Source organism: Caenorhabditis elegans, chromosome I, assembly GCF_000002985.6.
Source record: "Caenorhabditis elegans chromosome I".
In the NCBI taxonomy this organism is placed as follows: Eukaryota; Metazoa; Nematoda; class Chromadorea; order Rhabditida; family Rhabditidae; genus Caenorhabditis; species Caenorhabditis elegans.
The window spans coordinates 14,205,425-14,220,683 of record NC_003279.8 but is presented as its reverse complement, the minus strand read 5'-3'; the positions used below and the strand labels follow the sequence as shown (position 1 = coordinate 14,220,683).

The window sequence follows — 15,259 nt, the reverse complement described above, 5'->3', positions numbered from 1 at the left end:
CTTTTAATTTATTAACTATAAATTTAAAATTTATTGCGTTGTCATTCCACGTGGAGCTTAATTTAGAAGTTTTGAGTTGGAAAATTGAAAAATTAACTATTTTTCAATTTTTCGACTGCAAGCGTAAAAATGTGAGTTATAATTTTAAGTTTTTGCAGCTTGAAAACTACTAAAAGTACAGAAAAGAGCATAAAATTTCGGACATTTCGTTAGTTGGAAACTTTTTTCTATCTGTCCTCCCCGCAGAGATACAGGTGTTCAAAATCGGGGTGAAGAGAGAGCGTGGAGAAGGGGGAGACGCAGCGCGCTCTCGTCGTCTCTCCTCTCCCCTCCCTCCACGCTCTTTCGCGCGCTAACTTCAAACGCTTGTAACTCCGCGCGTAGTGGAGTTATTGAAAAATTTTCAACTAACAAAATAAAGTACATAAAATTTCCTATATTTTGTTAGTTGACAAATTTTTGATAGAAACACCCACTGCAAAGTTACTCTACTTCACAATTTCAGATGACAATTGCTTATTATGCAAGACTCAATAAGATCGCTATATGGAATTCTTTCATGGTAAATATTTTTCAAATATTTTTTAATCTACAAAATACTAATATAATGTAATTTCAGATTGTTTTCGCTTTCTGGAAAGGATCGATTTGGAAAATTATTCTCGATGAAGTTGGCACTTGGTATCTAATTTATTTATGCATCGCAGGCATCTATAGATTTTATTTGTCGGCGGAACAACAAGAGTAAGGAGAGAACGATAACTTACGACAATTAATTTCTAATTTCCAGAATTTTCTCCTCATTTATCAGAGATCTACAGGATAAACATAATGTCTGCGTTCCAATGCAATTCATGCTCGGATACTTTATCGGAATGGTTGGCGAGCGGTGGGGAGAGTCGTTCGAAAATGTTAGCTATATTGAGAAGTGAGTTCCACGCAAAATTCTCTACATTTTGTTAGTTGACAACTTTTTTCTAGCTCACCTCTCCGCAAAGTTACATAGCGCTGCGTCTCCCCCTCCTCCACGCTCTCTCTCTCTATCGTAATCTAGACTTTAAATCTCTGTATCTCTGCGGAGAGGAGAGATAGAAAAAATTTGTAAACTAACAAAATGTGTAAAATGAAATTTTCTACAATTTGTCAGTCAAAATTTTTTTTTTCTATCTTTTATCTCGGCGGAGTTATATAGCTTTGAAGTTGAAATTTTTTCTGTCAGTATTTTTTAGAATGTTTGCTTGAAAAACGCTATTTAATAAAATTTGACTAACCAAGTTAAAATTTAAAGGAAAAATTTAAGCTTTTTTATTACGAAAACCCCAGATTTTTGGCTCTAAATAGAGGGAAGCTCAAACCTCCATAACTTTGTAGAGAGTAACGTTATCAAAAAGTTATTACTAATAAATTGTAGGAAATTTTATGTACTTTATTTTGTTAGTTGAAAAATTTTCAATAGCTCCTATGTGCGCGGAGTTACAAGCGTTTGAAGTTAGCGCGCAAAAGAGCGTGGAGGGAGGGGAGGGGAGAGACGACGAGAGCGCGCTGCGTCTCCCTCTCCTTCACACACTCTCGTCATCTCGAATTTAAAGCTTTGTATCTCTGCGGAGAGGAGAGATAGAAAAAAGTTGTAAACCAACAAGATGTGTAAAATGAAATTTCCTACAAATTGTTAGTTGAAAATTTTTTGATACGACTATTTTCAGCAAAGTTATCAAGCTTGAACTGAAAATAACCTTTTTGGTAATTTTTCAGAGTTGCTCTATCAGTTGCCGCCTTCATCCCGGGAGTTGTGAACATTCATAACCGGCGTAACATCATTCGTTATATGGTTTTATCGCAAATTCTCGGCATCCGACAAATATCTGCACTGGTGAAGAAGCGATTCCCGAATAATGATGCGCTGGTCACCGCCGGACTTTTGCATGAAACCGAGCGGAAAAAACTGGAAAAAGTGCCATGTGCGGTGTACGCGGAGTCGTTTGTTCCAATCATCTGGGCGCTGAAAATACTGCAGAAATATGAAGAGGCAGAGGAGAGGACGTTCAAGGCGGACAATCCCAGGGTAAGCTTACCGAAAAGTAGACTTTTTGAAATTTAACTTTTCAGGAGGAATTTGGTGGGACTGGTGTATATGACACTGTGTACGCAGAGATTACGGAGTTTCATGAAAAAACAGCGACTCTTTCCACCTATGACACCACTCCGATTCCCCTGGCATACTCGCAGATTGTCATCTTTTCGGTCAGATTGTACTTCTTTATTTGTCTGTTCACAAGACAACATTTGGATATGGATGACACTTATCTGGTATGTTATCTTTTTTCTATAAGAAGTATTAAAAAAAAATGTTGACTTGTAACTTGTTGAGCACAAAATTTCCTACAGTTTGTTAGTTGACAACTTTTTTCTAGCTCTGTTCCCTGAGAAGATAGAGCCGTTTAAAGATTTGATAGCCAAGAGAGTGTGGAGGAGGGGGAGACGCAGCACACTCTCCCCCTCTGCACTCTCCAGCGCCGCCACACTATTTCTTCTTTCAACTTCAAACGTTTATAACTCCGCTAGGAAGAGAGATAGAAAAAAGTTGTCAACTAACATATTGTGTAAAATTATTGTAGAAAATTTCATGTAGTTTATTATGTCAGTTGAAAACTTTTTTCTAACTTCCCTAACTGCAAAGTTATGAGGGTTTGAAATCATCAAGCCCAGAGAGAGTGTGCTGCGCAGGGGGAGAGTGCAGACGGCGAGAGTACGCTGCACTCTCTCTTGCCAGTGTTTTGACTTTAAACCCCTATAACTCCGCGGAAAAAAAAGCTAGAAAAAAGTTATCAACTAACAAAAAATTTCATGTAATTTATTTTGTTAGTTGACAACTTTTTTCTAGCTTTCCTAACTGCAAAGTTATGAGGGTTAAAAGTTTTGAAGCCCAAAAGAGTGTGCAGAGGGGAGAGTGCAGACGGCGAGAGTACGCTGAACTCTCCCCCGCCGCCACACTATTTCTTGCCTCAACTTCAAACCCTTATAACTCCACGGAGAAGTGTGATAAAAAAAAAGTTATCAACTAACAAAATGTAGAGAATTTCATGTAATTTATTTTGTTAGTTGACAACTTTTTTTTAGCTTTCCTAACTGCAAAGTTATGAGGGTTTAAAGTGAAGCCCAATAGAGTGTGCAGAGGGGAGAGTGCAGACGGCGAGAGCATACTCTCTCCGCCGCCACACTATTTCTGCCCTCAACTTTAAGCCCTTATAACTCCGCAGGGAAAAGAGCTAGAAGAAAGTTGCCAACTAACAAAATGTAGCAAATTTTTCATAGAATTTTTTTTTTCAGGAACTGGTTTTCTCCCTGTTCCCACTCCTCACCATCATGCAGTTCATTTTCATGGTGGGATGTATGAAGGTTTCGTCGGTCTTGATCAACCCAATGGGAGAGGACGATGACAATTACGAGTGCAATTATGTTTTTGATAGAAATTTATTTGTAAGGGATTTTCAGATAGATTTAGATTTTGATGACAAACTATTTACAGGTTGGAATGGAAATTGTGGGATGGGTTAAAGAGAATCCGGCAAAAACACACCCGGATCTGGATGGCAGGAACATTATTGATATAGATAACCGACCGTATTATCCGAAATATGGAGACAAATTTGATGGAAAGAATAAGGCGTATGTGGGGTCTTATAAACATGTCCCGTGAGTTTTAAAAAATCAAAAAATTAATTTTAAATATTATTAATTTAGATTCCCACATAAAGCAATGAGCAAGCTTCCGCTAGATGCACAACAGGTCCAAGGAAAAAAGAAGCGCGTCGGCACATGTTTGAGTTGCAACTTGACCTTGAAAGAGCCTAACACGTCAGCAGAGGAGCCAGAAGCAGCAATTGTAGCATCACCGGGAGCTGTTGTTTTGCATGTACAGCCACAGTAGCTGGTTTACTCGATTTTTACCGTTTTTAAATAAAATTATTTTTGAATTGTTCAAAATATCTTAAAAACTAAATAGTTTTCCACAAAATTTTTACTAACAAAATATTCCTCGTAAAATTCCCTACATTTTGCTAGTTGAGAACTTTTTTCTAGCTCATCTCCCTGCGGGGAGACGTAGCGCGCTTTTTGTAAAACCGCTGCGCGACCGCGCCGCTCCTCAAAATTTCAAATTGATAGTACCACCTTAAACTTTGACACAGGAAAGCTGAAATGCCCCATGATTTGTATATAAAATTTTCAAAAGATCTGACAATCAAGAGACAATCTGGAGCCACAAGAAGAAAAAAACGAGTGGCCGCGACGCGACCGCGCCGCGTGCCCGAATATTCAAAAGGTCATAACTGTTTAAATTGACACGTGGTGTCAGATTGTCTCATTTTGGATTGACCTACGTTGATCTACAAAAAATGCGGGAGAAGAGAAGCAGAGTTTTCAACTGACTTTTTTTCGCTGACGTCACATTTTTTATGGGAAAAAAGTTCCGCATTTTTTGTAGATCAAACCGTAATGGGACGTGAAATGATGCTAGACTTCTGAAAATTGAAATATAAAAAGGCATCATGCATTAAAATACATTACACAGAAAACTATAAAATTAACCGTAGTGCGACCGCGACGCGACCGCACCGCAACACAAAATCTTCAAATCTTTAATTGGTCATGACTCAATGGAAAACTATGATACACGTCTGAAAGTTGATATATGAAAAGAAATCCAGGTACCGTAAACATTGCATAAGAAAAATTTGGCTCTGACCGCGACGCGACCGCGCCGCGTGCTCAAATGTTCAATAGGTCATAACTGTGTCTAAACTTGGCCTAAACGTCTGAAAATTGATAAATACATGGGAAATGCAAAAATTTATTAAATAAAATTACTCAAAAAATCTAAAATTCAAGTCAAAACTATATAATCCTTAATAAATAATTACTGGGTCGATCTTCAACTTCTACAACATCTTCTAAAACTTCATACCTCTCCGTTCGCTCGTTAAACGCAAATTTTTCCTCCTCGCCATCAGCATTACAGGCAAAAACTGCCAATCTTCCGTCTTTCAGAGTGAGAAGCTTCAAATGTGAGAATATTGTAGAGGTGTACTCGTCAGTGGGCTCCCCGAGCCATCCACCTCGGCGGAGAGCTTCTTCTTTTTCTAATTTTCTGATTTTCTGCACTTCTTCAAATCTCTTCTCTCTTATTGTTTCGTAGATAGCAATCATGTTGTAATCCTCGTGATTTTTTGATTTTTCATCTGAAAATTTTTGTAATTGGTGGTTTTTCAAAAAAAAAATGGGGCGCGTCGCGGTCGCGTCGCGGTTTTTTGTATTTTCCGATGCGTTATTACTAGGTTGATTTTTAGCCAATCGCCTCAACATTTTGTCTCTGAATTTATGAAGTATCTGGCTATATTCTTATAAAGTTCTGTAAATCTAGAATGAAATTGTCAATTTAGGTGCGTTGCGGTCGCGTCGCGGTCACATGGTCTGTCAAGAAGTTACGTAACTTGGTTAAAAGCTGCCCAATTCTCCTAAAATTTTATCTGCAAACTGTTCTAGTTGCTAGTATCCTACTTTTAAAATATTGAGGTTTTAGAAAAATTTAAAGTTTCGATGCGTTGCGGTCGCGTCGCGGTCAACCGGTGAACCTATACGTTGCTTGACTTGGCTCAAAACTGTTAATTTTGCGTAAAAGTTTGCGAGCAAACTTTTGTAATTTCTAGCTACCTATTTCAAGAATGCTGAGGTTCTAGAGTTAAAAAATGATGCCCTGCGGTCGCGTCGCGGTTAAGTCTTCATCGAATTGTCGCGTAACTTGGCTCAAAATTGTTAATTTCGAATGCAAGATTTCGTTATTTCTAGCTACCAGTTTTCGACATTTTGAGATGCTCAAACAAAATTAAAAATTTGAATGCGTTGCGGTCGCGTCGCGGCCAAGTGTTAAAGTACGTAACTTGGCTCAAAACTGCATAATTTCCCGGAAATTTCATGTGCAAACTTTTGTAATTTTTAGCTACCTATTTTCAAAATTTCGAAGTGTTAGACCAAAACTAAGGGTTTGGGTGCGTTGCGGTCGCGTCGCGGTCAAGCGGTTTTTTTTTCAGACTACTCACCATTTCTAAGATACCAAGTAACACCTGCCATCCGTCGCTTCTTCCCATCCTCCACAAAATAAATACATTGAACATTTGTGCAAATCATTTGATACTCAAAATGACCTCTCAGCTGCTCATCAGTTGCTCCAAATTGCTCACAGCTCTCCCCAAACTCGAATCCTACATAAACCCAGGAAACAGCAACCGTGTCACGTGGAATCTCCTGATCACTGTTAGAGGGTCCTATTAGTAAGGAGAGAAGGTTAAGCTGTCTCGGTGAGATTGGGGGCTCCGATGAGCCGATTGTAAAGGCGCACCACTGGGCTTTTAGGAATTCATAGAAAATTGAAAGTTCTAGAATTGAAGCTGGAGAACTTGTGATTGGACCAACGAGAGCTTCACGCTTCTGATCCATTTTTTGCTCGAACTTTTTTTTCGAACAGTATTCCTGGAAATAAACTTTTAAATCCTTGAAACTACATATAGGAGCCATGTGGCGACAGGCTGCCTCATTGCGGTTTGATCTACAACAAAACAAAAAAGCGGGAATTTTTCTCCCAGGAAAATGTGACGTCAGCACACTCTTAACCTTGCAAAATCAGTTGAAAAGTCTGCGTCTTTTCTCCCGCATTTCTCGAAGATCAAACCAAAATGAGGCACTTGGATACCACGTGTAAAAGAGCTAACAAAAAGTTGTCAACTGATCTTATTAGTTGAAAATTTTTTGTAGCTAAAAACATAACTAAAAACGCTATCAGTCCAATCAAAAAAACTTACAGCTCCAATTTCAATTAAGACCAAAATCACGCAAAACGCCGCCAGCCAAAATATCCAGTAGCCGGCTTCAAGTGGTGGAGCCACCATCACTTTTAAAAACGGGTCTCCTCAAAAATTCCAGCTGAAAATGAGTGGGGGAGAAGTCAGGTGAAAAGTGAGACATGTTGCATGTTCTTGAAATTGATTGGTTGACATGGAAACCGAAATTGTATGTGATATCATGGAGGAAATGGGTTTCTGGTGATTTTTGGAATTTCTGGATAAGACCCATCTAACTTCAAAGCTTTGTAACTCTGAGAATATCTAAATTAGAGAAAAGTAGTCAACTAACAAAATGTAGTAAATTTTTTGCTTAACATTTTCTTAGTTGACAACTTTTTTTTTCATTTGCCGCCGAGCTACTGAGGCTGGAAGTTGGTCAGGGGTGTGCGGCAAATCTTAAAATTTGCCGAGCTCGGCAAATTCGGCAAATCTTTTTTATCAATATTTGCCAAGCACAGCAAATTCAAAGAATTTGCCGTGCTTAACAAACTCCAAAAAATTTGATACTTTTTGATGCTTTTTCGAGCACCAAAACTACTTAACTCTGAACAAACATCTGGTTTCCGAATAAGTTCCGTATAGTATGTTTGTTAAAGCATCAAAATAACTTAATTTTGTGTAATTTTACTACATTTTTGGCGAAAAAATCAATAGTTTTGGTCAGAATTGTACTGTCAAATTTTTTATGTGTGCTTTCGTAATTTGCCGTGCTCGGCGAATGGTAGGGATAGTCCCCTGGTAGGGATAGTCCCCCTCCGCTACAAAAGGTTCAACACTTTAAATTATTATATCACTGCCAGGAGGCAAGCAAAAAAATGTTGTATTTTCAAATTAATGTATGACCACTTTTGTAGCTACGATATTCATTTCAAAAAACCCGAAAAAAGATTATTTTCCAATATGCTACTATTATTAAAAACTTGGAAATTGTTTTTGGGTCCTTATATTTGTGCAGACAAAAAATGTCCTACCCAAAAAAATAGCAAATTTTAGCTCTGAGAATATCTAAGCTAGAATAAAGTTTTAAACTAACAAAATGTAGGAAATTTTCTACTTAACATTTTGCAAGTTAATAACTTTTTTCTAGCTTTTCTCCTCGAAGAGTTACATATGTTTGAAGCTGAGAGTGGAGAAATTTCCAATTTCGAAAAGTTTCTCTTCACGTCGAATTTGAAAATTCAGAACAAAAAAGTTTTGTTAAAAAACAATATTACACGCAAATCCGTGGCATAACTGGCAAATAGAACATCAACAAAATAATGAGTAGGAAAATCGATAAATCAATTATTTCTCAATTTTTTGAGGCATTCAAAAAGTGAGTTTCTGGGATTTTCAGAGCACTTTTCCGCAATTTGGAGCGCTTTAACTTCAAACTTTTATAACTCTGAAACTAGCATAGCTAGAGAAAAGTTGTCAACTAATAAAATATTCTTTGGGAAGTTTTACACATTTCGTTAGTTGAAAACTTTTTTCTAGCTCTGCTGCCTGTGTAGTTATAAAAGCTCAAAGTGTACAAAACATTATAAAGATTTTTCAGATGACAATAACATATTATCGTGCTGTGTCGACTGAGTCGATTTCCAACTTTCTAAAGGTACGTGGATTTTGGAATGAAAACCCAAAAAAAAAAAATTTTTTTCAGATTATAAGACATTGGCATGGATCGCTCGCGAAATCTGTTTGGCAGGAATTCTTGTTTTGGCTTTTTCCCTACTATGTAGTTTGCGCCGTGTACAGATGTGTCCTGCCGATAATTGGATGGGACGAGTAAGCGATTTGTCGTTAGATCAACATAAAAAATACCTAATTTTGCAGTCAGTTTAAAAAATTCGTTGAGATATTGTCGACACATCAGGATATGTATATTCCGTTGGAATTTATGCTTGGTTTCTTTGTCACCACTGTCATTGATCGGTGGAGAAAGTCCTTCCAGAACATTCCGTACATTGAAAGGTAAAAACAAATTTTTGCAGGAATCGTAATCTACAGAAAATTTGCTACATTTCGTTAGTTTTCATATTTTTAGCTCTACCCACTGCAGAGTTACATGGGTTTCAAGTTGAGAGAGGAGATAACGTGGTGGTGGGGAGGCTCTATAGAGCCCATAAAAACCTGACACCAGTGGTACATCCATAAAAGTGCGCTCTACTGATAATTTGAGATTAGCAAGGTTTGGGCGCGTTTTAAGGAAAATTGCTTTGGTCCAAAAAAAGTTCAGAATTTATTTTCGGACTTTTTTTTTATATGCATCACAAAAATGTTGGACCACCCGTTTTTGCAGTGCTTTTTTTTCCACTTCTACGACTTTAAAGGGGAGCGCATTTACGCGCGATGGTCTCGACACGCACTACCCATTGATTTTTGGGGTGCGTGGCGAGACCAATGCCGGGACCATCGCGCATAAATGCGCCCCCCCCCCCTTTAAAGTCGTAGAAGTGGAACAAAAACGCACTGTACGGTAAACACATTGCGTACAGGTACCACTTTTCGGGCTGTGAGATAGTATAAGACAGTAAGAGACGCAGACTACGCGGTGTGTCTGCCGTCTCCCATCCGCTACACTCCCTCCTTCCGGCACCTCGTGATCAGGGCTGGGACCAAAAAAAAATTTTGGACCAAAAAACAAAAAACAAAAAATTGAAGTTTTGAAAAACCAAAAAAACCAAAAAACAAAAAAATTGAAAGTTTCGAAAAACCAAAAAAACCACAAAAAAACCAAAACATTTTTGATGCTTAAGTTGATTTCTAATGGGGTTATTCAAGTAAGTTGCAAAATGTATTAAAATACATTTATGACGTCACAACTGTGTTAAAATACATGTTTTAATGTATTTTAATACAGAATAGTCTCGAGTCGAGACTAGACACGGCAAAAATTTTTTTTGTTGAATTTTTTGGTTTTTTTGGTCCCAATAAACCAAAAAACAAAAAAAAACCAAAAAATTCCCAGCCCTGCTGGTGATCTATGCGCCTCCAACTTCAAACAACTACAACTCTTCAAATAGTTGAGCTATCAAAAAGTTTTCAACTAACAAAATCTAGCAAATTTTCTGTAGATCACTTTGCTAGTAGAACATTTTCTGCTAGCTCATCCAGTTTTTGAAATATTTGTGATTTTCCAGCTGTGCTTTTGCCGTCTCAGCGGCTCTTCCGGGGCACGGAGCCCTAGAGGTTTCCGCCGCTGGAATGGATACCAAACTCACAGCTCGACGTACAATCATCAGATACCTAGTCTTATCGCAGATCTTGCTATTCCGCGAGTTTTCGGTAAAAGTGAAGAAACGATTCGTCGATTTGAGGAGCCTGGTAGATTCCAGTAAGTTTGAGAACATTATTACGTTATTGTATAGATTGGTTTTTTTTCCAGAATTTCTGACTGAGAATGAGTTAACAGAGCTATCAGAGGAGCTTAAAACTAAGCGTTATGACAGTTACATTTTGCCGATTAACTGGGCTTTTTCGATTCTTCGGACTGAGGTGAGGTTTACTGCCTGAATGCCTGCCTACCTTGATTATCTTTTTAATTTCAGAAATTGAATTCAAACCCTCAATTCATGAATGCATGGAATGTGATCAACGATTGGCAAGTGAAACTGACACTTTTGCGAAACGGAGACTTCATTCCGATTCCATTGGCGTACCCTCAGGCTGTGTTTCTTGCTGTTCGATTCTACTTCCTGGTCTGTCTGTTCACAAGGCAACACCTCGATTTGAGTGATCACCATGCGGTGTGTTATTTTTTTTTTTAAGTTTTAATCTTTTTTCCTACATTGCGCCCAACTGATATGAGACGAGCTTTTTCATGAGAAACTAATATCGGAATCGGATTCAGCCGACACTAACACCGCTATGCATCCGCATGGATAGTGCGACGCAGAACCTCGAATGTGTCGGCTGCTTCCAAATAACTGCCACTTCGCACCATGTTGAGCAAAATAGCGTAGAATAAACTACGGTGTGCAGATGTAAATCCTCAAACTGTTCCCTCCCGACACATATTTTTTGATCTAAATATTAGAAAATTTTCTGTTTCAGATTGATTACTTCTTCCCACTGCTGACCTCATTTCAATTCATCTTCATTGTGGGATGGATGAAAGTCGCCGAAATCCTGCTGAATCCGATGGGAGAGGACGACGATGATTTCGAGTTGAACTACGTCATCGATAAGAATTTCTACGTAAGAATAACCTTTTTCAAGTTTTTTACCTAACTTCAAGTTCAGATTGGAATGACAATCGTGGATTCCAAGGATATCGAGCTTACGGAAAATGATGAGATTCCGGATAAAATTGGTGAAGACTGTCTTCCATTTTATCGAAAGGATTGTGAAGAGGATGCGATCAAAAATCGAGCACTTGTGGGGTCTACAAAGAATACTATGTAAGTGGATGATTTTGATGGAAATCTGAAAATTGTGATTTAGGCCGAATCAAGGAGTGATGGATAAAGTTGAGGAAAATTCTATCCAGGTTGTGGACGATAACTGGCGTGATTACAATGAGAATCATTCGGACACTTCGAGTATCTTGGAAGGAAGTCAGGAGGATTTTGCTGACGACTTGGCCGCATAGGCTATCAACTTCTACTAGTACTTTCACAAAATATTAATCATCATAGTAAATAAAATGTTTTATCAAACTACACGATGTTTGCTACATTTTCACATTTTTCAATTTTTTCTAGCATTTCTCTCGGCAAAGTTACAGGGGTTTGAAGTTGAAGCATAGCGGTTTTTACACTTTTCAAATTATTCTACTAAAAATTTCCTACATTTTTTCAGTTTTCAACTTTTTTCTAGCTCCTCTGCCTAGCGAGTTACAAGCCTTTGAAACTATTCGCGCAAGAGAGCATGTGAGAGGGGGAGACGCAGCGCACTCTCTCTCTCTACACTCTCCCCGCCGCCACACTTCCTCTGTCTTGCCAGGGTGGCTCAACTTCAGGGGTGAACAACTTCTATAAGTCTGCGGGGAGGAGAGATAGAAAAAAGTTTACAACTGACAAAATGTAGCAAATTTTCTGAAGTTTGCGATGCTAACTGAGAATTTTTTATTCAAAAAGGTTAAACAAACATAAAACTTTATTTACTACAGCTTGTGATTAATAAAAATGGTTTATTTTTTGAAAGTGCAAGTAGAAGTTGATAGATTGGACGCAGGAGTAGATTTTGTAGCCGAACGGTTCTAGGGATTTGGAAAGACAGGTTGTTAATGTGGGTCGTCAGGAACCTTGGCCTGACGTGGAGAAGCTGGGGCGGCGTTACCATTGACCTGGGGTTGTTGATTTGGAATCGGAGCACGATTGGCCTCGGCCGGAGGTGGACTAGGTTGGGCCTCATTGTCAATGACCGGAGAATGACCATGTTCGTCAGCACGTTCATTTGGATTTGGAAGCACGGGTGAGAGAGCTTGGGCACCATTAGCCTCGGCCGGATCAGCTTGGGCGCCCACTTCATGAATCAGAGAATGACGAGGTTGGTCAGCACGGAGAGCTTCAGCCGGAGGTGGAGGTGGAGGTGGTTCATTTGGATTTGGAAGCGCTGGCGGAAGAGCTGGTGGAGATGGAGGAGGTCGGGCGCCATCGACAATGACTGGGGTAGGGTTCTCGACCTTGACATTGATATTGACATAGAACACCGAAGGTGAAGCGGCTGGGGTGTCAGATCGTCCAGACAAACTAAATCGAGACTTTCAAACTTTCAAACTTTCATAGAAGTATCAAACTCACTTGATATTCTTCGTCGAGCCGACAAGTGCGCGATTCCTCTCATTATCATCATCGTTTTGTGGATAGAATGGAAGGCAGTCTTTGCCAATTGTATCCTTCACAATTTCCGGATGTTTTCCACACTCTGTATCCACAATCGCCAGTCCAATCTGAACAATTTTCATATTCATGTGAGAAAACACAAAACTCTTACGTAGAGATTCTTATCGATAATGTTGTTCAACTCAAAATCATCGTCATCTTCACCCATCGGATTCAGCAGGATTTCGGCGACTTTCATCCATCCCACAATGAAGATGAATTGCAATGACGTCATCAGTGGGAAATAGTAATCAATCTGAAGCAGAAAATTATACTGTCTGTTGGCTAGGGCACCCATGAGGTCGCCGCGCCGGCCTCAAGGTTTCACTCAAGCCGCATGTATCCGAATATATAGTTCGGCGCAGAACCCCGAACGTGTCGGCCGCTTCCAAACAATTACCTCTTCACGTGGTGCCAGAGTGTCTCATTTCGGCTTGATCTACGTAGATCTACAAAAAAATGCGGAGGGGAAAAATTCCCGCATTTTTTAGATCAAGCCGTAATCGGACAATCTGACACCACGTGCCTCTTCGCACTACGTTGCGCACACACCAAGCTACTCATTTCACGCCAAGCTGCGGAACCCCGAACGTGTCGGCCGCTCCAAATAGCTACCTCTTCGCACTTCATTGCACAAGCAGAGCAGCGCGCGGCATCGGCGTGAGGCCCGCATTTCGCGCCTCATGGGAGCCCTACTCTTGGCAATTTGCCAAAACTTAAAAAAAAAACCAACCGATTTTTTATCATCCATATCGAGGTGCTGTCTTGTGAACAGACAGACCAGGAAGTAGAATCGGATAGCTAGAAACACGGCTTGCGGGTATGCCAGTGGAATCGGAATGAAGTCCCCGTTTCGCAAAAGTGACAGCTTCACTTGCCAATCTCTGATCACATTCCATGCATTTATAAATTCAGGGTTTGACTTCACTTTCTGAAAATGAAATAGTCCATGTAGGCAGGCAGGCAGGCATGCAAACTCACGTGCTCCTGAAGAATCGAAAAAGCCCAGTTGATCGGCAAGAAGTAGCTGTCATAGTGATCACACTTCACCTCTTTTGATAGAATTTTCAACTCCTCATCGGTTAGAAATTCTGAAAAACCAATTTACGATAACGTAATTTTTTTTTTCAAACTTACTGGAATCCACAAGGCACTTCAAATCGACGAATCTTTTCTTCACTTTGGTCGAAATCTCGCGGAACAGCAAAATTTGCGAGAGAACGAGGTATCTGATGATTGTACGTCGGGCTGTGAGCTTGACATCCACTGAGGGTTGTTGTATTGCTGCAGGACCCTCTGGAGCTCCGGGCATCGGAAGAGCTACAGCAGGACGCTCTGGAGCTCCGGGCATCGGAAGAGCTGCTGCGGGAGCTTCTGGGCCTCTTTGCACCGGATGATTTACTTCAACGGCGGGAACATCTCGGAGATCTTGTCCTCCTGGGGCTCTCACTTCGTTTTGCTTTTTGTTGATAATTCTTATGCGTCCCGGAATAGCTGCTGCGACGGCGAAAGCACAGCTGGAAAATCACAAATATTTCAAAAACTGGATGAGCTAGCAGAAAATTGTCTACTAGCAAAGTGATCTACAGAAAATGTGCAACATTTTGTTAGGTGGCCAGTTTTTGATAGCTCAACTACCTGAAGAGTTATAGTTGGAGACGCAGCTCACTCTCCACACCACCATGCTCTCTACTTTCTCAACTTCAAATCTCTGTAACTCTGCAGTGAGTAGAGCTATCAAAAAGTTGAAAACTAACCGAATGTAGCAAACTTTCTGAACATTACGTTTTCTATTACCATATAACTTACATTTCAATGTACGGAATATTCTGGAACGCCTTCCTCCACCGATCGATGACAGTGGTAACGAAGAAACCGAGCAGGAACTCCAATGGAATAGTCATGTCCTGATGAGGCGTCCAATTCTCAATAACTTTTTTGCAATAACTGCAAAAAATGCGGTATTTTTATATTGATATAACGACAAATCGCTTACTCGGCCCAACCAAATATTGGCATCACAACTCTGTATATGAAAAGTATCAAATGATATAGAACAATCCAAATAGCGTATTCTTTCCAAATTGATTTCACGAGCGATCCATGCCAATAGCTCATAATCTGCGAATAACCATTATTTCACTATTTTTTTTTCTGAAATCACATACCGATACAAAATTGTGAATCGACTCTGTTGACACTGCACGATTATATGTTACTGTCATCTGAAAAATTCTTGAATATATTATATGTACTTTGTGCATTTATAACTCCGCAGAGAGAAGAGCTAGAAAAAAGTTTTAAACTAATATAATGTGTAAAATTTCACAAAGAATATTTTTTGAGTTTACAACTTCTTTCTAGCTATACTAGTTTCAGAGTTATAGGGGTTTGAAGTTAATGCTCTCCAGCTACAAACCCCCACGGAGAGATCTCCCGAAAAAGCACTGAAAAGCCAAAACTCACTTTTTGAACGTTACACAAAACTGAGGAATAATTGATTTACCAATATGCCAACTCCTTTATTGATGCTTTATTTGCCACGAGTGCCACGGA

The 15,259-nt window shown here is 39.5% G+C and overlaps 4 protein-coding genes and 2 non-coding genes across 7 annotated transcripts; 3 read left to right on the top strand and 3 right to left on the bottom strand.

Moving 5' to 3' along the window:
• The first annotated feature begins 59 nt into the window (after nucleotides 1-59).
• best-11 (Bestrophin homolog) lies at nucleotides 60-3,983 on the top strand. Its single transcript, NM_061081.3, has 9 exons — nucleotides 60-131; nucleotides 506-562; nucleotides 620-744; nucleotides 791-928; nucleotides 1,753-2,062; nucleotides 2,107-2,307; nucleotides 3,328-3,477; nucleotides 3,527-3,693; nucleotides 3,742-3,983. Exons 2-9 carry the CDS (start codon nucleotides 506-508, stop codon nucleotides 3,926-3,928), a joined length of 1,335 nt encoding a protein of 444 aa, NP_493482.1. The 5' UTR covers nucleotides 60-131; the 3' UTR covers nucleotides 3,929-3,983.
• An 850-nt stretch (nucleotides 3,984-4,833) lies between these two features.
• On the bottom strand, nucleotides 4,834-7,003 carry C49A1.1 (uncharacterized protein). Its single transcript, NM_061080.4, has 3 exons — nucleotides 6,855-7,003; nucleotides 6,096-6,525; nucleotides 4,834-5,237 (listed from the first exon to the last, which is right to left on the bottom strand). Exons 1-3 carry the CDS (start codon nucleotides 6,939-6,941, stop codon nucleotides 4,894-4,896), a joined length of 861 nt encoding a protein of 286 aa, NP_493481.2. The 5' UTR covers nucleotides 6,942-7,003; the 3' UTR covers nucleotides 4,834-4,893.
• Nucleotides 7,004-7,168: 165 nt separating this feature from the next.
• C49A1.15 lies at nucleotides 7,169-7,235 on the bottom strand. Its single transcript, NR_050729.1, has one exon. It is a non-coding gene; the product is annotated as an Unclassified non-coding RNA C49A1.15 (non-coding RNA).
• Nucleotides 7,169-7,235, top strand: C49A1.12. The gene has a single exon (NR_050730.1). It is a non-coding gene; the product is annotated as an Unclassified non-coding RNA C49A1.12 (non-coding RNA).
• A 947-nt stretch (nucleotides 7,236-8,182) lies between these two features.
• Nucleotides 8,183-11,536, top strand: best-10 (Bestrophin homolog; the record flags this gene model as incomplete). Of its 2 annotated transcripts, NM_001322693.2 has the most annotated exons (10): nucleotides 8,183-8,211; nucleotides 8,434-8,490; nucleotides 8,539-8,663; nucleotides 8,712-8,849; nucleotides 10,019-10,212; nucleotides 10,264-10,373; nucleotides 10,427-10,624; nucleotides 10,932-11,075; nucleotides 11,121-11,278; nucleotides 11,322-11,536. In NM_001322693.2, 9 exons carry the CDS (start codon nucleotides 8,434-8,436, stop codon nucleotides 11,467-11,469), a joined length of 1,272 nt encoding a protein of 423 aa, NP_001309516.1. The 2 variants fall into 2 exon arrangements, with proteins under 2 accessions (NP_001309516.1, NP_001309517.1); NM_001322694.3 differs by lacking the exons at nucleotides 8,183-8,211; nucleotides 8,434-8,490; nucleotides 8,539-8,663; ... (2 more) ...; nucleotides 10,264-10,373; nucleotides 10,427-10,624 and having other exon boundaries at nucleotides 10,989-11,075; nucleotides 11,322-11,469.
• A 421-nt stretch (nucleotides 11,537-11,957) lies between these two features.
• best-25 (Bestrophin homolog 25) lies at nucleotides 11,958-14,967 on the bottom strand (the record flags this gene model as incomplete). Its single annotated transcript, NM_061078.3, has 9 exons — nucleotides 11,958-12,571; nucleotides 12,623-12,771; nucleotides 12,816-12,959; nucleotides 13,437-13,634; nucleotides 13,685-13,794; nucleotides 13,841-14,220; nucleotides 14,513-14,650; nucleotides 14,700-14,824; nucleotides 14,872-14,967. 9 exons carry the CDS (start codon nucleotides 14,965-14,967, stop codon nucleotides 12,103-12,105), a joined length of 1,809 nt encoding a protein of 602 aa, NP_493479.1. The 3' UTR covers nucleotides 11,958-12,102.
• Between the last annotated feature and the right edge of the window lie 292 nt (nucleotides 14,968-15,259).

Bases quoted from the DNA above. Each gene is read 5' to 3' on its own strand.
- best-11 (NM_061081.3), top strand. From the start codon at position 506: ATGACAATTGCTTATTATGCAAGACTCAATAAGATCGCTATATGGAAT. The intron at 563-619 runs GTAAATATTTTT...ATGTAATTTCAG, and splicing joins CTATATGGAATTCTTTCATG to ATTGTTTTCGCTTTCTGGAA. The intron at 2,308-3,327 runs GTATGTTATCTT...TTTTTTTTTCAG, and splicing joins ATATGGATGACACTTATCTG to GAACTGGTTTTCTCCCTGTT.
- C49A1.1 (NM_061080.4), bottom strand. From the start codon at position 6,941: ATGGTGGCTCCACCACTTGAAGCCGGCTACTGGATATTTTGGCTGGCG. The intron at 6,526-6,854 runs GTAAGTTTTTTT...GTTTATTTCCAG, and splicing joins TCTTAATTGAAATTGGAGCT to GAATACTGTTCGAAAAAAAA. The intron at 5,238-6,095 runs GTGAGTAGTCTG...AAAAATTTTCAG, and splicing joins TACTTGGTATCTTAGAAATG to ATGAAAAATCAAAAAATCAC.